At 35.4% G+C, this 27,135-nt stretch overlaps 1 protein-coding gene and 1 long non-coding RNA gene across 2 annotated transcripts; one reads left to right on the top strand and one right to left on the bottom strand.

Annotated features, from left to right (window-relative positions):
* Positions 1-357: 357 nt before the first annotated feature.
* Positions 358-4,055, bottom strand: LOC103495038 (COBRA-like protein 10). The gene is made up of 2 exons (XM_008456460.2): positions 3,452-4,055; positions 358-2,089 (listed from the first exon to the last, which is right to left on the bottom strand). The coding sequence occupies exons 1-2, from the start codon at positions 4,038-4,040 to the stop codon at positions 648-650; spliced, it is 2,031 nt and encodes a 676-aa protein (XP_008454682.2). The 5' UTR covers positions 4,041-4,055; the 3' UTR covers positions 358-647.
* Positions 4,056-12,372: 8,317 nt separating this feature from the next.
* LOC127148767 (uncharacterized) lies at positions 12,373-15,010 on the top strand. Its single transcript, XR_007819851.1, has 3 exons — positions 12,373-12,690; positions 14,048-14,262; positions 14,354-15,010. It is a non-coding gene; the product is annotated as an uncharacterized LOC127148767 (long non-coding RNA).
* The last annotated feature ends 12,125 nt before the right edge of the window (positions 15,011-27,135 follow it).

Raw genomic sequence — 27,135 nt, forward strand, 5'->3', positions numbered from 1 at the left:
TTGCTAACAATGATAGCTTTCAATTAAAGAAAAAAAAAAAAAAAAAATACTCGTAATGATGGCAAGTTATCACTGATAGTAATAGTTATCAGTTATACTCGCTAATTGCAGCTATTAGCGATAGCTTTCAATGTGAAAAAATTGAGAAGTGTGTGAAATAATTATATATCTCAAATTAAAAACTATCATTGATAGCATATATCACTAGTAACAATGATCAGTGATAGTTGTTATCTCTGGTAAATGCTATCAGTGGTAGGATTTTAACTTAAGAAATTTTACAAGAAACAACCAAAATGGTGGTTTGACGTTGATATTTTAGTCTTTTACTATTTTTTGTGCTATATATGAAAGTTCTTAAAATTAGATTCAGTACTATTATTACATCAAGAAAATATAGATTACAGAACCACACTTGTACATTTTTCTTTTTATTGTCAGCCAGCTACAGAATCATATGATCATTCTGAAACCACTAAGATTATACATTTCAAAACTACCCTAACTTTCAAAGAGACTGTTAAAAAGAAATCTTGTCAAACAAAACACAGCTTATGGAACTCCATTTGTAAAGCACTTCCCTAAACATCAATTCTCCCACCACTTGGCTCGTCCAAAACCACTTCCTCCAAAACTGCTTCTTTTTGTCAATGAAAGCCATCAACGAAGAGAATGAAAAAGGCCACAACCGTAAACAGCAGCATTAAAGGTTCAGAGCCGACATGAAGGCTATGTGCAGCACCATTTCCTAAAGGAATATGAGGAGGAAGTGCACACTCTTCTCCATTGAAATATACCTTTGAAGGGAATCCATCTCCTTCCTTTATATTGATCAGGTTCCTCATATTCTTCTTAGTGAACGAAATCACTGATTGTTGCTTTCCCGGTACTCTCGGATCGAATTTTGGGTCCGTTCCATTCGTCTCCCCCATCAGGTAATTCAAACCTTCCAATCCTTGAAACAAGATGGTGTTCTTGATCATTTCTGGTGGGAGTTTAGTCCCATTGAAAGAGTACACATTCTCATAGCCTTTAGCAGCTTTATCCAATTGAACAGCAGCAAACCAATCCTCAAAAGGGTATTCTTCCCAATTGAAAAGAGTGATTCTAGCAGTCCAACCACTGGTATAATCTGAGTTTATATGCCAATTTAAACTAACTCCACAATTATCAGGACAAGGGAGCTTCTTTGGGATTGGTAAGTGTTTGATTTTGGCCCAAGCTTTTGCCTTTATAGTTCTATTGTCAAATGGAACTAAAAGGGCTTCTGGTGGAAGAAGCAATGGAGAAGAATTTGGGTTGCAAGTTTGAGGTTCATCACATCCACAAGCACAAGTATTGCAAGGGATAGCAGAGTCATTATAATAAGCAGAGAAAGAAACACAACATTTTGATTGTTTAGGTTTTGGAGTTGTAATGTTGCAAACCACTTGCCAACTAGCAATGGCTGTGGTTATGGCTTGAAGTCCAGACGAGTCAGGAAATTCTGTTGGTTCAACTCTAATAGGAGCTCCACATTTGTAATTGGGGTTAAGAATGCCATTAATCTTCCATTTCTGAGGAGGGTACAAGGCAGTTCTATTGAAGTCAGGAGGAAGTTTATAGACTTGGAGCTGAAAAATAGACCTTGCTTTGCTTTGATCCATCAATGACGGTAAGATCGTGCCATTCTTGCAGCAGAAGGGTAACTTCCCAACCTTGGAATCGTTGGCTCGATCGGAAGGAAGGTCGGCAATGATGGGATGTTTCTCACAATTCATGACTTGGGAGAAGTCAAAATCTTGATAGTATTGGCCTTGAGGGCCAAAGATGCAGTCGGAGGAATCAATTTTGTGGGTATAAGCTCCTCTCATGGTGGAAATGAATTCTCCTCTCATCCATTCCCAAGTTAAGTTCCAATGGTCGAGGCGGCCGAGAGGGTGGTTGTTGTCAATGGTGACTTGTGCGAGATAGTTGTTGCCGTAAGCTTGGAGGACGTCATAGGTGAGGGAGAGATCGCCGTTTTGTCTTGGCAAAAACTTAGTCTTCTTTGGTGGTTTTTCCTTGAATTTGGGGTCTTTCTTGCAGCAAACATGCATATAGCTTTTGTCTGTAAGAAAATGGAGGGAATTAGTGTTGTTCTTATTTGAGTTTATCTTTATGAATGAGGGATAGTGAGTTCAATCTTCAATCTCTTCAAACTTCAAACAAATCAAGATGGTATAGATATTCACAGAGGAAAAGCCTTGGAGTTTTGCTTGCTTAGTTGTCTTGTGTATTTACTGTCCTCAAAGGCTTTACATCGCCAAATTTTTATAACTGTCTTTAATATCTTATGTTACTATTTGACTTTCAAATTTGTATCTGATCTATGATATTTAGATCAAATAAATTTGGTTTGTGTTACACCTTTGGTACTTAATTAAATTAATTTATTCTCTAAATTTCAAATCTTAAAATGATACAATTTTACACACCTTGTTTCAATTTGATCCTTTTATTTCAAATTTAATACTTTCAAACTTGATTTTTCATAAAATACTCATTTTCAATATTTCTTATTGATGTAATTCAAAAGAATTAAACTAATTAATTTTATTATTTTTCAAATGTTATATTTAAAAATACAAATCTAAACTAAGAATCAAATTGAAACAAAACAGAAATTTCAATGATAATAAAATTGTAATATTTTGAAACTAGAGACTAAAGAGAAATTATCAAAAATAGCAAATTTGATAAAATATTTACCATAGCTAAATTTCATATTAAAATAATAAATTTGATAAAATATTTACAAGCTATAACAAAATTTTAGATTCTATAAATAATAAACATTTGATAGATACTGATATACTTTTATCAATATCATTGATAGACAATGATAAAAGTCTATCGATTTCTATCATATAGAATCCAAATTTTTTTTTATAATTTATAAATATTTTAATTTATTTTGCTAATTTTTAAAATGCCTTAAGATATAATAACTATAAATATAATATTTTAAAACTATGGGGGTAGAAAGAAACTTCGTGAGAGAACTTAAAGGTAAAAAAATGGTTTTTCTTGAAAAGAAAAACGTTAAATGGATATTGAACAGGTGCACAATTAAAAATTAAAAAATGTTGAATTTCATTGCACACGAAATTCAAACTTTGTGAGCTTATTAAATATTTGTTAAATTTAGTAAACATGAAAATGAAAATGTTTGGAGAATGTTAAAATAATTTTTGACATGTTCAAGTTATGCTAGAAAAAGCCTTCCACTATTCAAAATAAATTCAATATTTAATAAAATATTATTCACCTAAAATATTAGGTCATGTAAAGAGTTAAATTTTGCTACATCTTTAAATATTTTGGTTATATTTGAAAACAATAGTTTAAACAATAAATTCTTTGATTATTTAGAAATAAAAAAGTAATTTTAAAGATTTGAAGAGTTGAAAGAGAAATAAGAAATAATTACTGCGACGACGGCGTGGCTGCCGACACTTAAACCCTTCGTTTTCAAGGCGAATCGTTTTCGGCATCGGAATTCCATTCTTCTTCACGCCGAATTGTGTTCCCGTGATATCAATCGTCACCTGCATTTGGTTATAATCTCCGGCCGTTTCTATCGCCGTTTTCAAGTCCGTTTGTGTGTACCCAGCCAAGATCACCCCTTTCCCCACATCCGCCGGAAAATCCGAACCGTCCACCAACACTGCCCCACTCGCCGACACTAAAATCTCTCTATGTTGAAACCCAATATACATCTTCCAACCCTCCAGCTCCGTGGTGCCGGCGTTCAACAACGTCGCCTGAGCTCTGAACGCCCAAGCCTGAGCAGAAGCATTCTTCACATGAGGAAATTCTTTTTCCCTTGAAAAGAATGTGTACGTTAAGAATATACCATTACATTCATTTTGCTCCGGTGGCGCCCCTGCCTCGGGCGGAGAGTCACCAGCACCATCACCAGCACCACCACCAATAATGTAATCTTGTGAAAAACAGAGCTGGAGATTGGAGAGAAGCACAAAAATTAGCAAAAAGGGTGTGGGAATCAAACATCGCATGATCAGAAACTTCGAATGATCGAATTCCGGCGTTGAGTGAGAGAGAGAGATGGAGAAATTGGGGTGTAAAAAAGGGGGGGGGGGGGGGGGGGGGAAGAGAACAGAGTAATTGGAATCGGTGATGACTTAGTCAAAGGATGAATTGTGAAAATTCTGGCAAAAGTGGGCGGGAGATTCGGAAGTGTGCTGTTTTTTTGTTTTTTAATTTTTAACTTAGATTGGGTACGAGGTTTTTAAGTTTGAAACTGACAGTCGAGCTAACTAATTAACGGATACTCTCACTTATCATCTCTCTTTCTCTCCTAAAGTTTAGAAATTTATATATTCTTTGTATTTTTTTTTATATATAAAAAAGGGGAATTAATGGTGTTGATTTTTCGATTCTTTGTAATTTAGGTTGATGTTGAGGAGAGAGATTATTCGATGTGGTTGGAACTCTATACCGGTTTTTAAAGGATTATAGTATATTATTTGGATTTGTGGTTTGTTTATATGAACAAAATAAAAACTAAATTGTTAAAGGACAAAACTAATTTGTTCAATTTTACGATGAGAGGAGATAAGAATAGGATGGAGGAGGGAGAGAACATTATTATAGGTTTTTAGTTTTTGTTTAAAGAGTATAACTTCATAAATATGTACCATAAAACATGGCAAATCACTTGCATATATGGACCTTTTTGTGTCAAAATACTAGATAGACTTTCAAAAAAAAAAAAAAAAAAAAGAGGTTAAAAAATATCATCGTCATTAGTAAAAAAATACACCTAAATTCCCAAAGTTTTCAATGTGACATCAAACTTTATAAAAACAAAGTTTAAAAAATATGTGTTGTTAGCATATGAATAAACCATTTGTACAATTTCAAGAATTACATTAATACTTTTAACCTTTTTTATTTTTTAAAAAATTAAAATACGCATACCTAGTAATTAATTTATTTAAAATTATCTTAGGTGGGAAAAAAATAACTTTTAAAACAACTTATATGGATAAGCTTCATTTGCTTTCATATAAATACTCTCATTTAGGGGTGTGTCACGAGTAGGGAGAGTTTCTTGAATCAACTTGAGAATTTAGGTTGGTTGAGTTAGCTACCCAAAAGACAACCAACATGTTCTAACTCAACCTAATTTGTAAAATTTGGATCAAGTTGTTGATGGTTGTTCTTTTTCTTATTAATTCAAAAGAATTAAATTTATGTGCAACACATTAATAATAAATTGTGAATTGGGTTGGATGTTAAAATTGACAAACCTAAACCAACCAACTAAACTAAACCCAACCAAATCAAAAATTCGTTTTTACTAAAGCATCGACTCGACTCTGTTTTAAGATGATAAGAAAATTAAATTTTTTTTAGACAACTTTGTTTTAGAAGCATCTTGATATTTAAATACATAATCATAAAAACTATAATTGATCCCCAACACAAAACATGATACTAATAAACTTTCTCAAATAATATATTATCAATTAGACATGAGAAGTTGTGCAATTCGATCACGCTCTTCATTCATTTCCGTTTCACGAATTGAACCTCTATGTTCTTCATTGATGTCCTCATAATTATTTATTTCATCATTTGTTGGTAGTAGCATCTCATCGTCGTCATAAGGCTTGAATTCAAAATCTATTTTTGAATGAACATTTATAAAATTATGAAGAGCTACTGAAGCAATGACGATTTTTACCTATTTCTCAAATGGAAAACTATGCATTTGTCGAACAATTCTCCATCTATTCTTCCAAAAACCAAATGCGTTATTTCAATTGTGCATCTTAATGAAGAATGCCTATGATTAACTACCTCCTTCATGCCTCTTGGTTGGCTTTTACGTCGAAAATCAGCAAGATCATGGCAGTGTTCAACTCTATAAGGACCCAAATATCCTTTCATTTGTGGATAACCAGAATCTACATGCAATCCTAGGACTAATCCCAATAATGACTGGCCGAGGTCAAGGGCAAGAAAGCTTAAGAAGATGGATCCCGAGGCATATCTCGGATCTTGGCCAAGTTCAAGGACATAGTAGTTGTTAAGATGAAATGCGAGCCAACTCGGGGAAGTTCTCGAGCGAGACTGGGAACAAAGGAGGATTTTAAAGAATTTTCAGGGGCTAAGACAAAAATGAGGGAAAGATGAGAGGAAGAAGGGTAGTATAAAGGGTATTTTTGTAATTTCAATATAAGATGAAAAATTATAGATTTCCAGTCAATCACTTGATAATTTCTTTTCTAAAAAGTTGGTTTTGATCGATTTCGTTAAAATGAATTATTTTGTAATCTAATTTTTAAAAAATACATTTTCTAAACTTGCAAACACCATAATTTTTTTCAAAATAATTTTTTTTGCAAATTTAAACACTTCAAAATGTGAACCAAAAACACCCTTACTTAAGAATGTCATTTCTAAGATTTAAAAGAGCTTGAGCTTGAGTTAAGCATAAGTTTGAGATGATCATGAGATTTTAAGCAAATCACTTTTAAAGCAAAGCATGATTTTATGAGAATTTCATTAGCTTCATGATTGAGCTATTGAGCCCGATGCTAGTATATTATGTGTCAACGTAGAAATTATTCTATTGTTGGTGTTGAATTTACTCCACGACAACGATGTTGGGAGTACTGAGCGTGTGCTACTACAACGTAACTAGATGCTTAGCAGTATATGAGTAGTCATGCTACTGAGTTTATATGAGAATTGCTTTGCTAAATATTTCTTATTGAGTTTGTTGTCAAACTATGTTTATTTAAAGCTAATCACTCACGAAGTTTTAGCTCACGTTTTGAAATTTTTTTCACTTTCTAGGTAGATATTGTGATCCCAGAGCTTGACCTACTGCTATTAGTCTACTGTATAGTACTAAGTGTTGTTTTTGTTTGCCGCATGCTATGAACATACATTTTGGTTTGTATATACTCATTGTGAGAGGCTTGGGGAGTTGTATAGGTGTTTGTCTTGTAGTATGTTTTAGGTCATTTACTTAAGAACATGTTATATTACTTTGAGTTAGAACCTTATTTGTTATGTTATAGGCTACACTGTTGTGTTTAAGTTTATTTCATGAACATTACAATTGTGTTTTTGTTAAAGACTAATTTGTACGTTCTTCTCTTCCAAATCGCAGTCAATATGGAGCACGCAAATTGGTTTTATCCCTCTCATCTACTTAATTATAATTTTTGTTGATTTCTCATTTAAAGTTCTATTTCAATGACTTGCAACGCGAGGATCACCTAAGAAACATGAGAATGAGACTTAAAATCGCTTTTTGATAAACACCTAGCGTAAAAGACATGTTCTTGTCATGTTGTTCACCTTCTCGCGTACGACCAGTGCCTTGGCCGTATTGGCCTCCTTTAGCATCTATACTTTTCTCTTCTTCAGCTAAACATCTTTCAACATGCAGAGCTGCCTCGCCCATCATAGAAAAATCTGACTAATTCGCGTTGGCTGTTATTGGGGCTCAAATTTCCACCCTTGGGTCATCCTCAAAACACTTGCACTTGTCCACCTCATCTATTACAAATACTAATACATACTTAGCCAATTCAGTACTTCTTTTTGTACTCTACGACAATCATATCGCCTTACACAGAATGAACAAGGATAAAACTTATTTTGAAATACTTTTCTAAACTCCTCTTAGCTATGAGACAGAGTTTATTCCTCCCACTTTTTCTGTATGGAGGGTCCACCAATCTTCAACGCCTCCTTACAATATGAATGTTGCCAACTTAACTCTTCTTTTTTCAGAGCACTCCATCACCTCAAAATATTTCTCTATTAAACTCAGCCACTTTTCTGCTTCAGCTGGGTTGGTTGTTCCTTCGGAGGTCATTGCTCTAATTCCTTCAATCTTTCAATGTCAACCTTTTGTCTACGTGGAAGGTGTAGGCATAAAGTGATCAGCCAACTTTTGAGCGAAAAGATCAAACATACTATCCTTCGCGTTTTGTTCCACAGAGTCAAGAGATTGCTTGATATTTCATAAAACTCTTGCACTCCCAGTAGCGGGAACACTAGCTATCGCTTGCCTGCCTTGTCTCGACCTTTCTCGAGGTGCCATAATTTCCTATACTGCATCGATAAATTAGACATTTATAGCCCTATCATGTGACTCTTATGTGCATGACTCTAACCATTAAGACTTTTTCCAAGAACTTATGCTCTGATACCAACTTGTACGCTCTGCCCCAAGGTTACTCTATGTGAACTAGTAGAGGCATGACCGCCTAGACACCCAATGCATATCTCCCATCCAGATAACACATTGAATGCTTAGTAAGTGGAATAAACACAACATTTATTCTAAATGCATGTTAAAGACGTTTAACACTTGCGAATGAACTCGATTTAAAAATTTAGGAATAACAAAACTTCATTCAAATTTAGTAAATATTACATTTTAAAGAGAGTTGCCACAAAATGAAATATACAAGTTTCAAAAAGACAAACATTTGTTTCTTCTCCCTAACTCTACGTGATATGCAGTCTGACTGTTGATTACTAACAAGATGATGTGTCATGATTATGGCACAACAGATAATTAAGATGGCAAGTCAAAAGCTGGATGTTCTTCGCTACCTCGGGGGGAGGGGATAAAACAAGACATTTGAAGATTAGACAAAAGAGTCTAGTGAGTGAGGTTTTTCACCAATACATTTGATACAATAGATTTTTGCCATAACGCGTTGTAAAGTTCTTTTCACAAAATACTACATGATATAAATAAGTACGTGCTTCAATAGAAATATGACTTCAAATCAGAAGACCATTTTGCTATGTTATGCGATTTACCCATTCAAATCTCATTGGCAAATACTTATAAATCTTTTAGAAACCATTTTCTTTAAAAATCATTTCTTCATAACTCATATTGCATAAGAAAGCATTTTTGCATAATGCGTTGCGAAGTCCATCATAAATCATATCGTTTAAGAAAGCATTTCCATATATTTCGTTGCATAGTCATTTCATTATAAATTATATCACATAAGAAATCATTTTTGCATAACATGTGGCAAAGTCATTTCATCAAATAAGTCATATTACATAAGAAAGCATCTACGCATAACGTGTTGCAAAGTCATTTTATCATAAATCATATCGTATAAGAAATCATTTTCGTATAACGCATTGCAAAGTCATTTTATCATAACGCAAAATCATCTTGCATAACAAATTTCATCTTTGGTACTCTCCCCAGCTTATGTGTCAACACACTCTCATAGCTTAGTTGCGGTTGTGCGGAGTAATCTAGCATAAAATAATTTCCATCCAATTCCATTACGCATAACATGTCTTCTAGTACAAGAACACAAAGCAAGCAAAGAGCATTTTTTACTAGAACACAAGGAGTAATACCCGTATCTTCTATCCTATTTTCTTACTAGAAAGTTAAGAAGTTTAGAGTTTTTCTAAGAGTCTTGGCTAAATCAAAGATCTCGAGATAGCATCCTAGGGTAGATTGAACTAAATCAAGTGCTCGAAGGTGGAATCTCGGAGCAGAGGTACTAAGAATCAATCATGTTTGGCTGAGAGAAAAGGAAAAAAAGAGATAGAAGTAAATATCGGGCAAAATGGAAAACAGAGAGCAAATATCGGTGCTATGGTAGGGGGATCTTATACTATTGCAGCTCGAGATGGAAAACAGAAAGGTTTTAGAGATGGATCTCGGGGTCGTGCTTGGCGAGGACTAAAAGTAGAAAAGGGAATATTAGAGTTCTCGGGCATGAATTTGGGCATGTCTGGTAGAGAAAATAACATATCTCAATGGATCTCGGACCGATCTCGACCGAGATCTCTTAATAGAAAAATGACAGATAGATCTCCAGAAATTTCTATTGCACGAGGTTAGCGTTTTTCAGACGCAATGAGACATTTTGAATACAAAAGACACTCATTTCTATCATTTCTCACCATTTTCATTTCAAGATCAAGTAGAGAGAAGTTGAGTTTCCTTGCAAGAGTGAAGTAAAGGCAAGAGGGTAGTTTGATGCCAAGCTTGCTTCAGTTGGATGTCCAGTTGAGAGACATTCAAGAAGACAAGAGTGCTGGTGAGTTTTAGCTAAAGAGGAAAACTAGAGCTTCAAGTTAGATCTAAGTAAGTCAAAATTTCTTCTTCCTTGTTTAAGAAGCTTAAGTGCAAGTTTATTAAGTTAGGGCTTGTTGTTTTAGGCTCTAAATTAGTTGGGAACTCGTGTTGAGCTAGGACAAACTTGAGGAACCGATCATGAGCAAGTTAAGACCACCCAAAGAGTTCAAAGAAGTCAAGGTTAGTAAAAAAATAGTTTTCTTAAGAAGAAAAACGAAAAAGGTAAGAAGTTGAAGAAGCTTGTTTAGTTGAAACCTAAGATTTACTTGAGTTTTCTTCTTATTTTTTAGGACAAAAAAAAAAAAAGGGCAAATCTATAAACCAAGAACCTAACCACAAGTTGTGACTGACTAAAATGAATTTCTAAGCTTGATTTAAGAAATTAGGGTCCGTTTGGGGTTAAGGTTAACACTGTGGGCTTAGGTTAGCCCAACCCTAACCCCCGTTTGGGCCAAAGATTATGGAAACCCTAGTTTTAAGATTTCCATAATCTTCATTTTACCCTCAAATCTCTCCCACTCAATCTGCTAATTTTGCTCCTTCATTTTCGCCTTCAACTCATGTTAACCCTTCACGCTGAATCTGTCTTCATCACCTTCAATTCCTTCTTCTTCCGTTTTGTATTCTATCTTCGTCTCCTTCATCTCCTCCATTTACATTTTCGATTCTCAAATATCGACCCTAAGCCCTCATCTGCCGATTTATCTCCCTGATTCCCTGTTGAAACCATGTTGATTTATCCCTCACATCTGTCGATTTTATCTCCCACCCAACTCGTGTATACCATGCATCCTCAATTCGTGTTGAAACCCTTGAATCCCTCATCTTCCTTCCATTTTTGGTTGTTTGTTCATTTCGCTCATTTGCTCCATTTGCATTTTCTATATCATTTTTTCTTTAATTCGATCGTTGCGTTTTGCCAATGAAAATGACAAACCCCATTTCGTGATGTCGAATCTCTATCTACATCTCTCCATTCGTCTCTCTCAGTCTCGAATGTCAATATCATGTTTGTTGAAGGCGACCCTTCAACGGCATTGCCTCCAAACATGTTTTGCTTTTTGGATCTATGGGTTTTTCCTCCAAACACGTTTTGTTGAAAGTGACCCATTAATTTTTTTCTTGCCGCTCGAAGTTCCATTGTTGCAGGTCGGTGTTTCCTTTGCCTTTTTGAATTTCCTTCACTGATAAGACAAACACTCTACACTGTTGTCTGCCAAAGGGTGTTGGTCGAGCTTGGTAGGGAGGTATTGGACTCTTTTGAATCCATTTTTTTATTTTTAAGCCTATGTTGAGTTCCCATTGTTTTGAATATGACTTGATTTTTTTTCCATATATGTATGTGTTTGCATTCCGTTCTCTGTTATGGTTTACTTTGGGTATGCTGATGAGTTCCCTTTGTTTTCAATCATGTCTGCATTTTCTTTTCCATATATGTATGTATACCAATTTTGGATTTTGTTATGGTTAACTTTCGGTATGCTCTACTTTCTTTTGGCCTTCGATTCTATCCTGTTTAATGCTTTACTTAGTTTTGTTCATAAATTATGTTGGCAATGGCTTGTACGTTTCCTTATATTAGCCCAAAATTTCATTTCGTATCAATTCTGTTTCCTGATTTGTTCTTTCCACATCATGTTTGAAGTTTTTTACAAACTTTTCTTGCATCACTGATCTTTTGGGGAACATATGTCCCTGCATACAATCTCCCAATTCCATATTGTTTTGTCTCTTCCATTTATTCAGATTTTTTCTTTTTGGTGTAGCTTCCAGTATATAGGCTTTGACTTCTTGGACTTTCCTATGCTTTTAGTCTGTTATTGCAGAGATTCTCTATCTTTTAGTCCTTTATTGTATTGATGTATGTTGCAGTCTATTACTTCCCTTTGTATTTTTTGGTTTGTCTTCATTAAAGACATTCTAATTCTCCATCTTCCCCTATATATACACCACGTTTCCTCTTTTCATTTATCATTTCCACTTTTGTTTTCACTTCTGTTTCCCTGCATTCTTCTCTCTGTTTGTATATTCTTCTTGGTTAGGTACTTTTTTTTCTCATTCTCTTTTTAATCTAGCTTCTTTTGTATGTACTTCCCATGTTTTCCTCTATTGTATTCATGTTCTCCTTATATGCTTCTGTCCTCCTTTCTCACTTCCTTGGATGTTTCTAATATATTAGCATTGTCCATCTTCTTGTTTGTTATATTCTATTTACACGCGTTTTATTTATTCATCTATCTTCTTTGTGTTTTTTCCATTCGCGTTGATGTTTCAACTATTATGAAATTCCATTCACTATTTTGAATGAATTTCAAAACTCTGAGGCTACCAATTTTTTTAAAAAAATCATTTCTTATCCTTTCCATGCTAATTATTAATGGCTTTACTCATTCGCTGTTCATTTCGGGTCCTATTGGTCGTTATAGAAGGTATGTATACGAAATATTCTTTCCATTCTTTTCTTCCATATCGTGTGTTATGTACAAATCTTGACAATGTTGTTTATCTTATGCAGGACGTCTTCATTCACGAGCATACTCTTCTAAAAGGTACTATTTTAATGGTCGTTTGTAGGCATGATTTTGTTATTTTCATATTTTATGGTCAGTTACACTTATGATTGTAATTTATTTTATATTATTACAAACTTCAATTTTTGTTTTGTTATTTTCTTTTTACTTGGTTTCGTATAAATTTAGTAGGGCACATTTTGTTCAACATTGTTATTATGCTTCAATATATGCACTATTTACTTTTAAAATCTTCTTTACCTATTTTTTTAATATGCACGATCAATATATGTTTTTCTAAAACTAGTATCTTCATATTATGCAAATAACTACTATGAATGAAATTAGTCTAACAATATTGAAGGTACATATAACACAATAATCGAGTAATCTATATTTAAAATTAATTAATGTAAAATCCTATTTTCCATAATAAATACCAATTTACATCACTCCTTTCCATTATCATTTGAAAGATGTAAATGACAGGTCATACAATGTTACAAAGTGAATGAAATAAAATTTCAATTTCTTAACAAGAAAAATTTCATAAAGTTTACACATATTAGTTCTTCCTAATTATTTCATACCATGAAACAAATATGTAAAATGAATTTTCACGTTTTCAAATTAAACCCTAATTTGTTATTTTAATTTGTTTAAAACACGTTTCCAAATTGAACCCCTATTTGTTATTTTAATATCTTTATACTAGTTTTTATAAACTTCATGATTCACTAAATTAAGTTATTTCCACACGCGTACAAAAAATATCTTCACCATTCGTTTAATTGTACTTTCTTAAATACGAATAAAATATTGCATTCATTATCAAACTTAATTGTGTAACTTTTTTTTACAAATCTAACACGTATTTCTGTAGGTAATTTAATTGGAAACTTAATTTAGTATAACTTTTCATATAATGTTCAAAATAGTAACAAAAAAAAGGTATTTGTTTTCGCGAAGGGTTTTTTCAATTATCGTAAACTCAATGACTAGAAGTAAACAGGAAGCACTTTGTATGTATTAAACAACGAATAGTTTTTTTCATACATTACGTAAACCTATGTTGCCATGGTTTTCACAGTATTTGTTTTGGAATACTTTTTCGTACCTTCCATATACTAACTTTATGTGCATTGTATATGAGCAATGTTCACAGAATGGCAGTTGCGTAATGCTTAACTAAAATGCATTTAAAATTTTAACCCACTAGTTGTATGCCAATTTAAATTACGTAGATTTTGTTGTTATTTTATATTTAATGTAACCGTGCATTATTTATATATATTATATGTCATAATATTGTTTCCTCTTTGTTTCTGTGTCGTAAATGTCAAAACGTAAAATTACTAACGGGTTCCATTAATTTTTTGTCGTTTTTCATTCTTAGTATGACAACCTCGTCACATGCCTCGAAGCATGTATGGACTAAGAAGGAGGAGGACACTCTTGTGGAGTGTTTAGTGGATTTGGTGTCCATGGGGGGATGGAAATCTGACAATGGTAGGTTTCGACCAAGTTACCTTGTCCAAATGGTACGCATTACATAATTTGTTCGATGATGCAAAATGCATAATAACGGAGAAGAAACTATTCGATAACTGGGTTAGTGTAAGAAACATAATCTAAACTATTCGACCATTTTCGGTTCTGTACTTTTAAGCGGTCTTATTTTTTATGTAATCGCTTCCTGTAGCGAAGGGACTCCTTAACAAACCATTTTCCTATTACGATGAACTTGCATATGTATTCGGCCATGAAAGGGCGACGGGTCGCTTCGCTAAGACATTCACCGACATGGGGTCTAACAAGCCTGCCAGGTATGATGGGTTTGACATGTCCAATGGAAACGAGGAGTTCCCATCAGTCTACATCCAGGGGATTCACATGTCTCAAGAGAATAATGTATGTGCATCACGACCTTCTCGCACGTATGAGGGTAGGGCCGGATCGAGCGGATTGAAGAGGAAGAGGAGAAGCCAGCAATGCCAAGATTGAAGTCATACATATGGCGCTAGAGTGTACGAACGAGCAACTCAGGACGGTTGCGGAGTGGCCTGACGTGCCCTTGCCAATAACAACCATGTGTGCCAGGAATTCTTTCGTATATTATGTGAGATGCCGGAACTAACCAGTTTGGATAGGGCATTGTTGCAAAGACATCTCTTGTCTCGTATGGACGACATGCGAGGTCTCGTACAGATGCCTAATGATGAGAGGGAGAGCTTTTGCAGAGTCCTCCTACGCGACATCTTTAGATAGTTTATGTCCTTACTTCGCTGTCTTGCTTATTATTTTGTTACTTCATTTGCGCTATGTTGTTGGTTTATTTTCTTTCCTATTGTAAAACACGTTTTTTTGGTACGTACAATACCGTTTATGGATATGTTTTCTTTTTCTTCTTTTACATCAATGTCAAATCGATCATTGAACATGTTTATTTCAAATTAGGCAAATAGTAACAATTTGCGCAATATTTACTTCAAATTTCTACATAATAAGTAATTTAATCAATAAATTTAAATATGAACGCATGTATTAGAGCACGTAATTAAATTAGTTAAACACAAATGTAGGACGCTATCGCTAATTACAAATAGGCAATAATTATATTTGTATTTCTAAAAATGGCTTAGAATAAAATTAGTACAATTTGTTAACAAATTGTTTCGAAATTGGACAATAGTGTTTAGTAATTTAATAACATTACACATAAAAAAAATTGCAATAAGAGGGGTTTGACACTTCCGTAAAAAAATATGCAATAAGAATTTCTTTCCTATATCTATAATGTGAATTAAAAAAAAATTACTACATAAAAAAATATATTCTTAACCCAACCCACATAACCCTTCCCCCAAATACATCTTATCATAAATTCCCCATAAACCTACCCACCTAACACTTCCCCCAAACACATCTTATCATAAAATCTCCATAAACCTACCCACACAACCCTTCCCCAAACACGTCTTATTCATAACACTATCTTAACCCTTCCTCTAACATCTCTTATCATAAAACTATATTTTTAAACCCTTCCCCTAAACAAGGTCGGTTATGATAAAACTAGGTTTATCATAACACTAACCCTTCCATAACCCAACCCTTCCCCCAAACGCACCTATGTTTTAAAGCATGCTTTGAGTTTAAGCATTTGAATATGCTAGATTTATGAAACTACTTACAAAGCATGAGTTTCAAGTTTAGAAATGGGTTATGAGAAAGTATTGACTGAGTTAAAGTTCTAAAGCATTCAATTTGAGAAATATTTCTTAAAACATGAGATTTATGAGAAATGAGTTATGAGAAAGTATGACTGAGTTAAAGATTTATACCTTTAAGCATGCGTTTCTGCAAATATTTGAGCAAAGAGATTATTTAAAGCAAATCTAGATTTTATACTTTCTTAATGCAAGAGTTTTCATAAGCATGTTAACTTAAGTAAGTTAAAGTTTTAGCATGAGATTTCTGAATATGCTTAAGTCTATACCGAGATGTCTTGGTCTGATAGCAACCCTACATGGAGATTATCCTATGCACAGAGGTCGTGTGATGAGGATATTGATAGGAACCGAATTTCAATATGAAATTCCAGTAGCTTTTTATTAGTAAATGTCTGTAAGATGATTGAATTGAGGAGATCTCAATTCAATTACAAGTCACAATCTCTCTTGCTTCCTCCGCTCAAGAAAGGCAAGACTAAATTCTTTCTACAAGACTGCCCTCCATCTCCCGCCTAACCCCTTTTTAAACTCTCCTCTCCTCAAACTACTCAACTACCTCTAACAACCTTCAGTAACAACTTTCTTACTAATGTTTATTTAATTACAAAGATGCCCCCGCTTTCTAATTCTTTCTTTTATTCTTTCTGCTGTACTGGAACAATATTGGAGGTCTAACATTACTCCTCCCTTCCAAACTCACCTTGTCCTCAAGGTGGAAGTCCGGATATTTGTCAGCAATATCAGCGTATTGTTCCCAAGTTGTTTCATGAATAGACAACCCATCCCAATGTATCATCACCTCCCATTCCCCCGCCTTGTTTCGACGATAATCGATAGCTTCCACCGGGTATGTTTTCCAAACAAAATTCTCATCCAACTGTTGTATCGTTGGTTGTATGTCAGTATGCTCCCCCACCAGCTTCTTTAATTGAGAGACATGGAAAACAGGATGAATTAGTGCCCCCTTGGGTAGTTCCAGCTTATACGCTACTGGTCCAATTCTCTCCAAAATTTTATAAGGACCGAAATACTTGGTCGACAGTTTCTCATTCCTCTTCCGTCTCAAGGATAGCTGACGGTATGGTCGTATTTTCAAAATAACAAGGTCTCCCACATCATATTCAACATCTCGATGCCGTTTGTCCGCGTATTTCTTCATTTGTTCTTGGGCCAATCGCAGGTTTTCCCTTAAGGACAGTATCATTTCATCCCTTTCTTTCAGCTGCTCGTCTAAGGTAACGTTAGACGTGACTTGCGTACCATAAGACAACAAGGGAGGAGGTTTCCGTCCATAAGCAACCTGGAAAGGAGTCATCCCTAGAGCCCTCTGGAAAGTGGTATTGTACCAATATTCAGCCCACGCTATCCACTTAATCCACTCTTTGGGTTTGTCATTACAGAGGCATCTCTAATACACCTCGACCCCTCTATTCACTACTTCGGTTTGCCCATCGGATTACGGATGATACGCTGAACTTCTATTTAGTTTCGTACCCGCCAAACGGAACACTTCCTTCCAAAAATTACTAAGGAACACCCGATCTCTATCCAATACAATGGAAGTAGGAAATCCATGTAGCCGAACCACCTCCTTGACAAATAACTCTTCCATTGTCTTTGCTGAATAAGGATGTTTTAGTGGCAAGAAATGACCATACTTACTTAACCGGTCTACTACCACAAAAATGACTTCGAAACCAGCTGCTTTAGGCAGTCCCTCCACGAAATCCATAGATATATCACTCCAGACTAGTGTAGGGATGTTTAATGGAAGTAATAGGCCTGCTGGTGATAGGCATAAAGTCTTGTTTTGTTGGCAGATCAAACATTCGGCACAATATTTCTTGATAACAGCCTTCATGCCTTGCCAATATAATTCTCTCGAAATACGTTTATAAGTACGAAGAAAACCTGGATGCCCTCCCACTGCCGAGTCATGATAGCTATGTAATATCTGTGGTATCAATTTGGACGACTGTGATATTACCAACCGATCTTTGTACTTCAACATTCCATTACACATTTTGAACTTGCTATCTTGTTGAGCCCTATCGCCATTCACTTCAACTGTAATTTTCATCAGCTTTATATCTTTCTCCTCCTCTTCTTTAATGATCTGTAAATCAAGGAAGACTGGAACTGTTATGGTACACATTTGTACCGTGGGAGTTATTCTTGACAACGCATCGCCGCTTTATTCTCAACTCCCGGTTTATATTCCACGTCGAAAGTGTACCCCCGACAACTTAGCTAACCATCTTTGATATTGTGGTTGTACCACTCGCTGCTCTAATAGGAACTTCAGCGATTTTTTATTCGTCCGCACAATGAATCGATTGCCCAACAGATAAGGGCGCCAACGCTGCACAGCTAGTACCACAGCCATCAATTCCCGTTCATACACTGGTCTGCCCCTGTCTCTAATGGCTAGTGTGTGGCTGTAAAACGCGATGGGACGCTTATTTTGTATTAAAACAGCTTCTACTCCATAACCTGAGGCGTCAGTTTCAATCTCAAATGGTTTATCAAACATAGGTAAGGCTAATACCGGTAAAGCTATCATTACTTTTTTTAGCTTTTCAAACGCTTGTTCTGCCTCCGCATTCCAATTAAACCCTCCTTTCTTAAGTAACTGGGTTAGTGGGGCTGCGAAGGTGCCATAGTGATGTACAAATTTTCTGTAGTATCCCGTCAATCCAAGGAAACCTCGTGTCTCACGTACATTTGTTGGTTTAGGCCGATCAGTTATGGCTTTGATTTTTTTTGGATCCAATTCTACACCTTTGCTCGATATAAGATGTCCCAGATACTCTACTCTAGCCAAGCCAAAGCTACATTTCTTCCAGTTTGCGAACAACTCGTGTTTTCGTAGCACTAAGAAAACAATCTCTATATGTTTCAAATGATCTTCCAGATTTCGACTGTAGATTAATATATCATCAAAGAAAACGAGGACAAACCTTCTCAAGTATGGTCTGAAGATCGAATTCATCAAGGATTGGAAGGTGGCCGGTACGTTAGTGAGCCCGAAAGGCATCACTAAGAATTCATAATGTCCTTCATGTGTTCGGAAGGCGGTCTTCTCAATGTCCTCATCTATCATTCGGATTTGGTGATACCCTGCTTTCAAATCAATATTGGTAAATAGCGAAGCACCTCCCAATTCATCAAATAACTCCTCCACTACTGGGATTGGAAACTTGTCCGGAACAGTAACATTATTCAGAGCTCGATAGTCGACACAAAATCTCTAGCTACCGTCCTTTTTTTTAACTAATAGCACTGGGCTTGAATAAAGACTCGAACTCGGTCTTATGATCCCTGAAGCTAACATCTCATTTACCAGTCTTTCCATCTCTTCCTTCTGATGGTATGCATATCGATATGGTCTGACATTTACCGGATTCGTACCTTCCTTGAGATGTATCTGATGTTCTATGCTTCTCCGTAGTGGCAGCTTCTCGGGCCATTCGAATATGTCACTAAACCGATTCAATATTGGGAGCAGTTTTTCTTCTGTTTCTTCCCTTTCTTCCTTATGAGAAGTTATCGACTTAGCAACTTCAATGGATCTGCATTCGATCAAATAGCCATGATCATGCTCTTCCCAAGTCTTCACTAAGTTTTTCAAACTTACCCTTGCTTTAGTAAGGCTCGGGTCGCCCTTGATACAAATCTGTTTCTCGTTGTCATAGAATGTTAATGTCAGATTCTTCCAATCACATATCGTTACTCCCAACGAATATAGCCACCGCATTCCGAGAATCACGTCAACTCCTCCAAGTTCTAGTGGTAGAAAGTCCTCCTTTACTGTCCAGTTTTTCATTTGAACTTCTACTGATTCGCAAACTCCTTTCCCCTGTATCGCTGTCCCGAATTCGAGGATTACTCCATAGTGGGCAGTTTCTTTAATCGGCAATTGTAATGAAGTGACTAATTTTTCAAACACAAAGTTATGTGTGGCGCCGCAGTCGGTTAAAATCACAACCTCCTTACCTTGTAATGATCCTCTGACCTTCATTATTCCTGGGTCATTCAATCCGACCACCGAGTTAATTGACAATTTTACACAAGCTGTCGTCTGCGGTTGAACTTCTACGGTTCTCAATTCAACAATATCGGCTTCTGTTTCTTCAACAATTTCAAACTCTTCATTGTTGCTATTTACCACAAACATTCTAAGCTCCCTCTGTTCTTTCATTTTACACTTGTGATCAGCAGAATATTTCTCATTACATTTGAAGTAGAGCCCTTTTTCTCTTCTTAATTGGAATTCCGCATCCGGCAATCTCTTAGATGTTCCTTCTTTCCTTATTTCTCCAGAATTTGGGCTTTTCAGTGTAATTGTTCTTATCGGAAATGGAGTATTAGCCTTGTTCTCTTTATTTTGTTGATAGTAATGATATTTCGTACCTGTCGATGTGGGTGTCGAGGATTTCCCGCCAGCGTAACCATTCAAATTTGCCGCGTTCCTTAGAATTTCTCTGTCTTCCACCAGTTGAGCTGTTAGCATCATCTCCGCCAATCCCTTCGGCCTACAGAGTATGACTTCGGCTCGAATCCAAGGAAACAGACCGGTCATAAACGTTTCTTCAACGACCCAATCTTCCAAGTCGGACAGGGGCGCGACTAATTTATCGAATAGATTTCGATATTCCTCCACCGTCGTTTCTTGCTGGATCCTTAAAAATCGGCTGCAGACAGTACCTTCTCTGGTTGATTGAAATCGCACTAATAGTCTTTCCTTCAAGTTCGTCCAACTCACGAATTTCTCCCTTTCTTCTTGAGATCTATACCAGTTCAGTGCTGGCCCGTCGAAACAAATCGTTGATACTAACATTTTTTCCGATTCCATCAGCTTGTGGATCTGAAAATATCTCTCTGCTCGGAACAACCACCATTCCAGATCTTCCCCGGTGAATACCGACATCTCAACTTTCTTGAATTTACTTCGATCATTAGAGTTTTCATTCAAATCGGTTTTTCTTTTCGTGCTGGTTTCCCCGATATCGCGACTAGAAGACGCCTTGCCATCCGTCGATTTTGCCGCCGGTGAGTTCTGGGTATCTGATTCATTCTTTCATTCTCCGGCCATTGATCTCTCCTTAGCATTCATCTCCATATATGACAGAATTGCTTGTTGTTGTTTTTCGGACTACAAACGCATCTTCTCCATGTTTTTCGTTAGCTCAATCAGCGTCGATTCGATCACCGGCATCTTCATCAGTTCTTTCTTGATTCCGGCCACTTCTTGTTCAAAGGACTCCATTCTTTCTTCGATTCTGGTCTGCACCATTCTTCCTTTGTTTCACGAATCGTTTCGGCTCTGATACCAATTTGATAGGAACCGAATTTCAATATGAAATTCCAGTAGCTTTTTATTAGTAAATCTATGTAAGATGATTGAATTGAGGAGATCTCAATTCAATTACAAGTCACAATCTCTCTTGCTTCCTCTGCTCAAGAAAGGCAAGACTAAATTCTTTCTACAAGAATGCCCTCAATCTCCCGCCTAACCCCTTTTTAAACTCTCCTCTCCTCAAACTACTCAACTACCTCTAACAACCTTCAGTAACAACTTTCTTACTAATGTTTATTTAATTACAAAGATGTTCCCCGCTTTCTAATTCTTTCTTTTATTCTTTCTGCTGTACTGGAACAATATTTAAGGTCTAACAGATATCCAGTAGATGCCTAGAGTTTCCATCACATAGACTAGATAAGAGATAAGGGTCTCTACAAATGCTTAGATTTTCCATCTAATGATAGTTATAGCTAGATAGGGTGTTATTGGCACCTATAGTTTTGTCTCGTAGGTATTGTATCGAGGGCTAAGGCTTCCATGCCTAAAGTTTCATCCTGTAGATACGAAGAGTTAAAGATATAGCAAGAAAGAAAAGAAAATATAAAGTTTAAAGAGAAAATTGCTTTGCTAAGTTTATGTATTTTATTTTGCTTAAAGTTTTCATTATCATGCTTTGTTTTAAAAAGTTATCACTCACAGGGCTTTTTAGCTCATCCTTTCAATGTTTTATTCCTTTACAGGTAGAGATTGTGGTTTCGGTGCCTGTTAAAGCTTTGTCTACTGCTAGAAGTTTGATTAGACTTTGTACGACTCATTCCATGCATGCATGATAATTTGTAATTAAGGTAAGAGAGGACTTAGTTGTCGTTGTATGTAATAAACTAGTATGAGGGTTTGAGATTGTTGAGTTTTGTTTTGATTTTACTTTAGTTGGAGCTCTAAACTTCATTTTGTCTATATAAGACTGTTAAGCAGGTTGTCCATTGGTTGGGTAAACCTAAGGATTTTTTGCAAAGGTTTTAAACTATTATTTTCAAGTATAGACATTTTCTTGATCATTTTATGATTAAAATCATAAGAGATCTGGATAAGAGCTACAGGTTAAGAAGGGTTGACAGGTGTTGTTAGAAGAAGATCGATCACTACAAGAAATCTGGCCTTTAATGTCGAGTGGAAAAAATGAAAAATGGGCTTTAATGTCAGTTTTCAAAAGGCGGACGTTCAATGTCGATTTTAAACCGACATTAAAGAAGAAGCTTTAATGTCGGTTTAAAACCGACATTAAACGACCACCTTTTGAAAACCAACATTAAAGCCCCTTTGTAATTTTTTTTATTTTTTTAATTTGGTAAAAAATCAAGTTTTCTCTCTCTTACTTTACTAATCTTTCCCACGCATCTTTTCCTTTCTCTCTAGTTTTTCAATTTCCTTTCCTTCTCTTCTCAATTGCGCATCTCACACCCTCTCTTCTCCGAATTAAACAGATGCGGCCACACCAATCGTGCCCAGACCTCGTGACCACTGTCCTCTTGTACAGTCCTCACCACCACCGTGCTCAGTCTTCACCACCATCCACGAATCTCCAACTCTGAAGACCATGACTACCAAGATCTGCCTAACCAAGAGGTGGAATTTATCCTTCTCCTAACCCTAAAAATCCCCGATCGCTCATTCGGATTACGGGACAAATAGGGAAAGTTTTCTATCCTTGGTGGGCTCTTATCACGATCTCCTTCCGTCGACCTCTCGCAAAAGTTGTGCTCGACGCTCTTTTTCCTATTCCACTACGCTAAGTGGTCTTTCCCTTGATCCAATCCCAAGGAAGGCTTGAAAAGAGAACTCGACCACTTCGCAAATTCTCAATATTCTTTGTTCTTTGTTCGACTCTTTGAATGAGAAAATCAATGAAGAAAATCAGAAAGGATTGACCTTCCAAAGTAGGGCCGACAGGCAGTCGCGCGACCATCCCTACCAAAATCAGAAGGGATTAGGTTTGTGATCGACATGGAAGAATGTTTCTCTCACCAGGTTCAATACAAGGGAGATACTGTTCATGTTTCTTTTGTTGTAATCAAGGCAGATTCACCATGGCACTATGACGATGATGGCGTTGATCTTGTGGTATCATTCTTCTACACTTCCCTTTTGTTTTGCTTTCCTTTTCATTAATTGAATTCGAAACTAGGAAAACAATGTTTATGGGTCTTTTTTGTGTTTCTTAATTCTTTGTTAAGTGCATTCTTAGTTCTTCTTGGGCAAGGCCTTAACTTGGTATAAGAGATGATTAGCTTTTGAGATGCTTTGGTTTGACTGAGTGATAGAGACCTCCTTACGATAAAAGCTATTACTATGTTTCCCCGTTAAGAGGACTAATAGTAAAACTAGAATGGGGAAGGATTGATCTTTGTCCAAGAGGTGGTTAGTCTTTAAGGTTGTTTTTAAGAACTCAAGGACACAATTGTAGAATTTGTAAAGCAAAATTCTGTCTAAGTAAGGTCGTGGTTTTAGGTTGTTTCCTGGAGGCTCCTATTGATAAAAGTTAAGACATAGTTCTTGGTTACTAGAAGACTCATTTTAATATTAGTGGTGGCTAGCTTTAAGTTATTTTTGTGGGGAGAGAGACAGAGAGACAGAGTACTCCGAATTCCTAACTACATCTAATTGCGAGTAACTGCTATTTCTTTCTTGGTTGATTTATCAATTTTATTTCTGTTATTTTGAAGTTTGATTGTCAAATAAGTGAGGAAAGAGTCTCAAAATGACCAGATTATGCTCTTTGTTTGACTTAGGACTTTGAGGAAGTCGTGGTACGATTCATAAGGGAATGTCAAAAATAGTTAAATGACGATGGAGCTCTTGTAGTTGAAAGCCATAAACAATTGATTTTCCAACCAAGGTAACACATCTAGGAGGGCAGAGTTAAAAAATCACTTTTTTCATAGATATTTTTGTGGGCATCTAAGGTAATTCAATCATTTCATTGTATGTCCAAAGCTCTTTTTAGTATTTAGTTCTTTGCTTCTCTAATATAAAAAATTCTTTTATCCTACAATTTTCTTCATTTGCAGTTTTGTTCTTGACTGTGGTGGGGTAAGGTGAATGTGGGCTAGGGTGAGGTGGGTTTGTTGGAGATTAGTGAAATGGTTTAAATTAGTTTGAGCAAGCTATTAGAAGTTTTATTTGTTGAGTCGTTGTATAGTACTTTAATTCTTTGTTGAGTTTTATTGTAATGTCATGCTTTATCTACATGTCTTTACGTAGAAACCTTCAAATTCAATTGACAAATTTTTATCCTTAAATGTTCATGCTGGTGATGTATTGATTCAGCTATATCATAATTTCATCGTCAATATACGAAGAAAGCTAAGTTGCCATTAGTTATCTTGAAGGGATAATTGAGAAACTAAGGAGTACGTTACTAACCCACTTCCATTTTGTCATTCTCAACTGTTTCTTTTTTTTTTTTTGTTCTTCGTCGTCATCAGTTCCAGATTCTCAGAGGCCCATGTCATTATTTATGTTTATATGATTCTCCAAATACTTATTAATGGGCTAGATTTTAAGTGCTTTTCATCACAATTTTGATTTGATAAGAGGCCCAGGTGTGGTTGCTTTTAAGCCCGTCGTCAAGTTCACACCCACACCAACTGTTTTTAGAAATGTCAGGTCTTTTTCTTTTCCTTATTTGTGGAAACTACAGATTAAAATATTTGAATTTAGCATTCTGAGCTTAGTAGCTTAGAGTTTTTTTTTTAACATTTCAATGTGTATTATTCAGTGTTTACATTATATTAATCTGTAGTTTTCTCTTTGTCCAGCTTGAGATGCTAATCCTTCATATGATTTGTGCAATCTGTAGTTTTTTAGGAATTTTTTTCCTCCCGTGCACATTATGAACTTACCTACTTTCCATTTTGCTTCTTGACTATAACATGATCTTCCAAAACTGAAAACAACTCAAGCAAAGACATAAAAATTTGTTGTATAATCTGAGACAACAGGTAGATCTTTGAATCTCTTATGCTGAACTTTAGATTTATAGTGTGTGTGGTTGATATTTAGATATTATCAATTAAACATAACTGTTGTAGGTGGATTACATTAGCAAACATGTTTTATCAAAGTTAATGAATGAATGAAGATTGATGAATGAGCTAGCAGTCTTACGTGCTATTTATTTGCTAGGATAAAGTATTTGTTAAACATTCTACTATATGATCTTGATTTAATTTTGCCAATTTGTTGGCATACCGTTGGTAATATCGTCATATTACCAATGTTGGTAATATCTTCATATTACGAATGTTGGTAATATCTTCATATTACCAATGTCCATGATGACAGTCAGAAGAGTCTTTTGCTGGAAGTTAAGGATTTGACTGTTGTAATTGTAGAAACCAAGCAAGAGATTCTCAAGGGTGTTAATCTTGTTGTTTACAAAGGAGAGGTTAGCTCAAAATTAATCTTTAGTATTGTTTTAGGAGTGGATTCTCACATTTTGAATTTTTCATTGATTTTTTGTTCATTTGGAATTATTTTTTCTGACCCTAGTAGGTTCACGCCATCATGGAAAGAATGGTTCTGGAAAGAGCACATTTGCAAAGGTCAGTATTGTTTGTGTTCTTTTCTCTAATTCTCATTAAACAGAAAAAGGATTTCTGACATTCTTTATCAGTAATGAACTTTGAGCATAGAAGTTTGTTAGTTTCCTTTGCTTCAATTTGTACTTCGGATGGAATTTTTCCAGCTTTATTTAACTTTTAGTATAGTCCAAAAGCTCAATTACTATGGTCAAATGAGTTAAAGTTTTGGTAATAATGTGTTGTGTTATGTCATTTGAAGCATTCTAGATTCAAATTTGTACTTAGGCTCGACTTGTGAAATTTGGAACATCAGTCTATTTGTGGTTAATTATGCATATTGGGTTGTGTTTTTTCTTTTGGATTTTTTCTGTTTGTGTGTGCATCCATTTTGTGGAAAAATGCTTGTTTTCTCATTGAAAGGGAGCGTTAGTCTTATATTCAACAAAAAACCAACTTCCTTATATAATCTAACTTAATGGTACTCAATAGATAAAGACAAAAAAAAAAAAAGTAAACATTCATCATCAATAATGGATAACTTTCTTATTCAACTTCATCAAATTACCTCAAATTACATTAATTTAGTCTAAGAAATAGAAACTCCCCATGACGCACAAATGCTCTTAACCAAAATCATATCACCGGAGGGAATGTCTTTGAGAAACTGGGACGAACAATCATGAAGTTGAGAGATGGCTTCATAACATGAAGAATGAGGAGCGACTGCATTTTTAAGCACGTCAATCACACATTTTGTTGCCTTAGGAACGAATGATATGCAGGGGAAGAAAGAGAAATCCTCCGACGTGGGTGTTGCTACTGCTACTATTGTTGGACGAGCTGTTACGGATGATGCTAAAATGGCAATGCAGACTAGGAGTACTAGTGGTAACTTTGTTTGTAACGTCCCGAATTTTCGAGGTAAATTTTATCTTTTTGCGGGGATACGAAATTTTTTGAATTTAATGTTTTGTAAATTGCTATAATAATAATATGATATTAATTATATTATTAATATTATTTTTTTATTATAATTATAAATTATTATTGTTATTATTACTATTATTTAATATTATTATTATTATTATTTAATATTATTATTACATTATTATTAATTAATATTATTATTATTATTATTATTATTAAATATTATTATTATAATTATTATTTAATTTAATATATATATATATATATATAATAATTCTTTTTTTAAAAAAAAACCCTAGACGCGCGCGCCGCCCCCCCTCAGTTTTTCTTCTTCCTTTCCCCGACGGCCCTTCTCCTTCTTCTTCACTCTCTTCTCCATCCGACAGCGATGCCACCCTTCTCGTCAATCTTCTTCTTCTTTTCCGACAGCGCCAGC

Source organism: Cucumis melo, chromosome 4 (assembly GCF_025177605.1).
Source record: "Cucumis melo cultivar AY chromosome 4, USDA_Cmelo_AY_1.0, whole genome shotgun sequence".
NCBI classification, from domain to species: Eukaryota; Viridiplantae; Streptophyta; class Magnoliopsida; order Cucurbitales; family Cucurbitaceae; genus Cucumis; species Cucumis melo.

Bases quoted from the DNA above. Each gene is read 5' to 3' on its own strand.
- LOC103495038 (XM_008456460.2), bottom strand. From the start codon at position 4,040: ATGCGATGTTTGATTCCCACACCCTTTTTGCTAATTTTTGTGCTTCTC. The intron at 2,090-3,451 runs GTAATTATTTCT...ATTTTCTTACAG, and splicing joins GCAGCCACGCCGTCGTCGCA to ACAAAAGCTATATGCATGTT.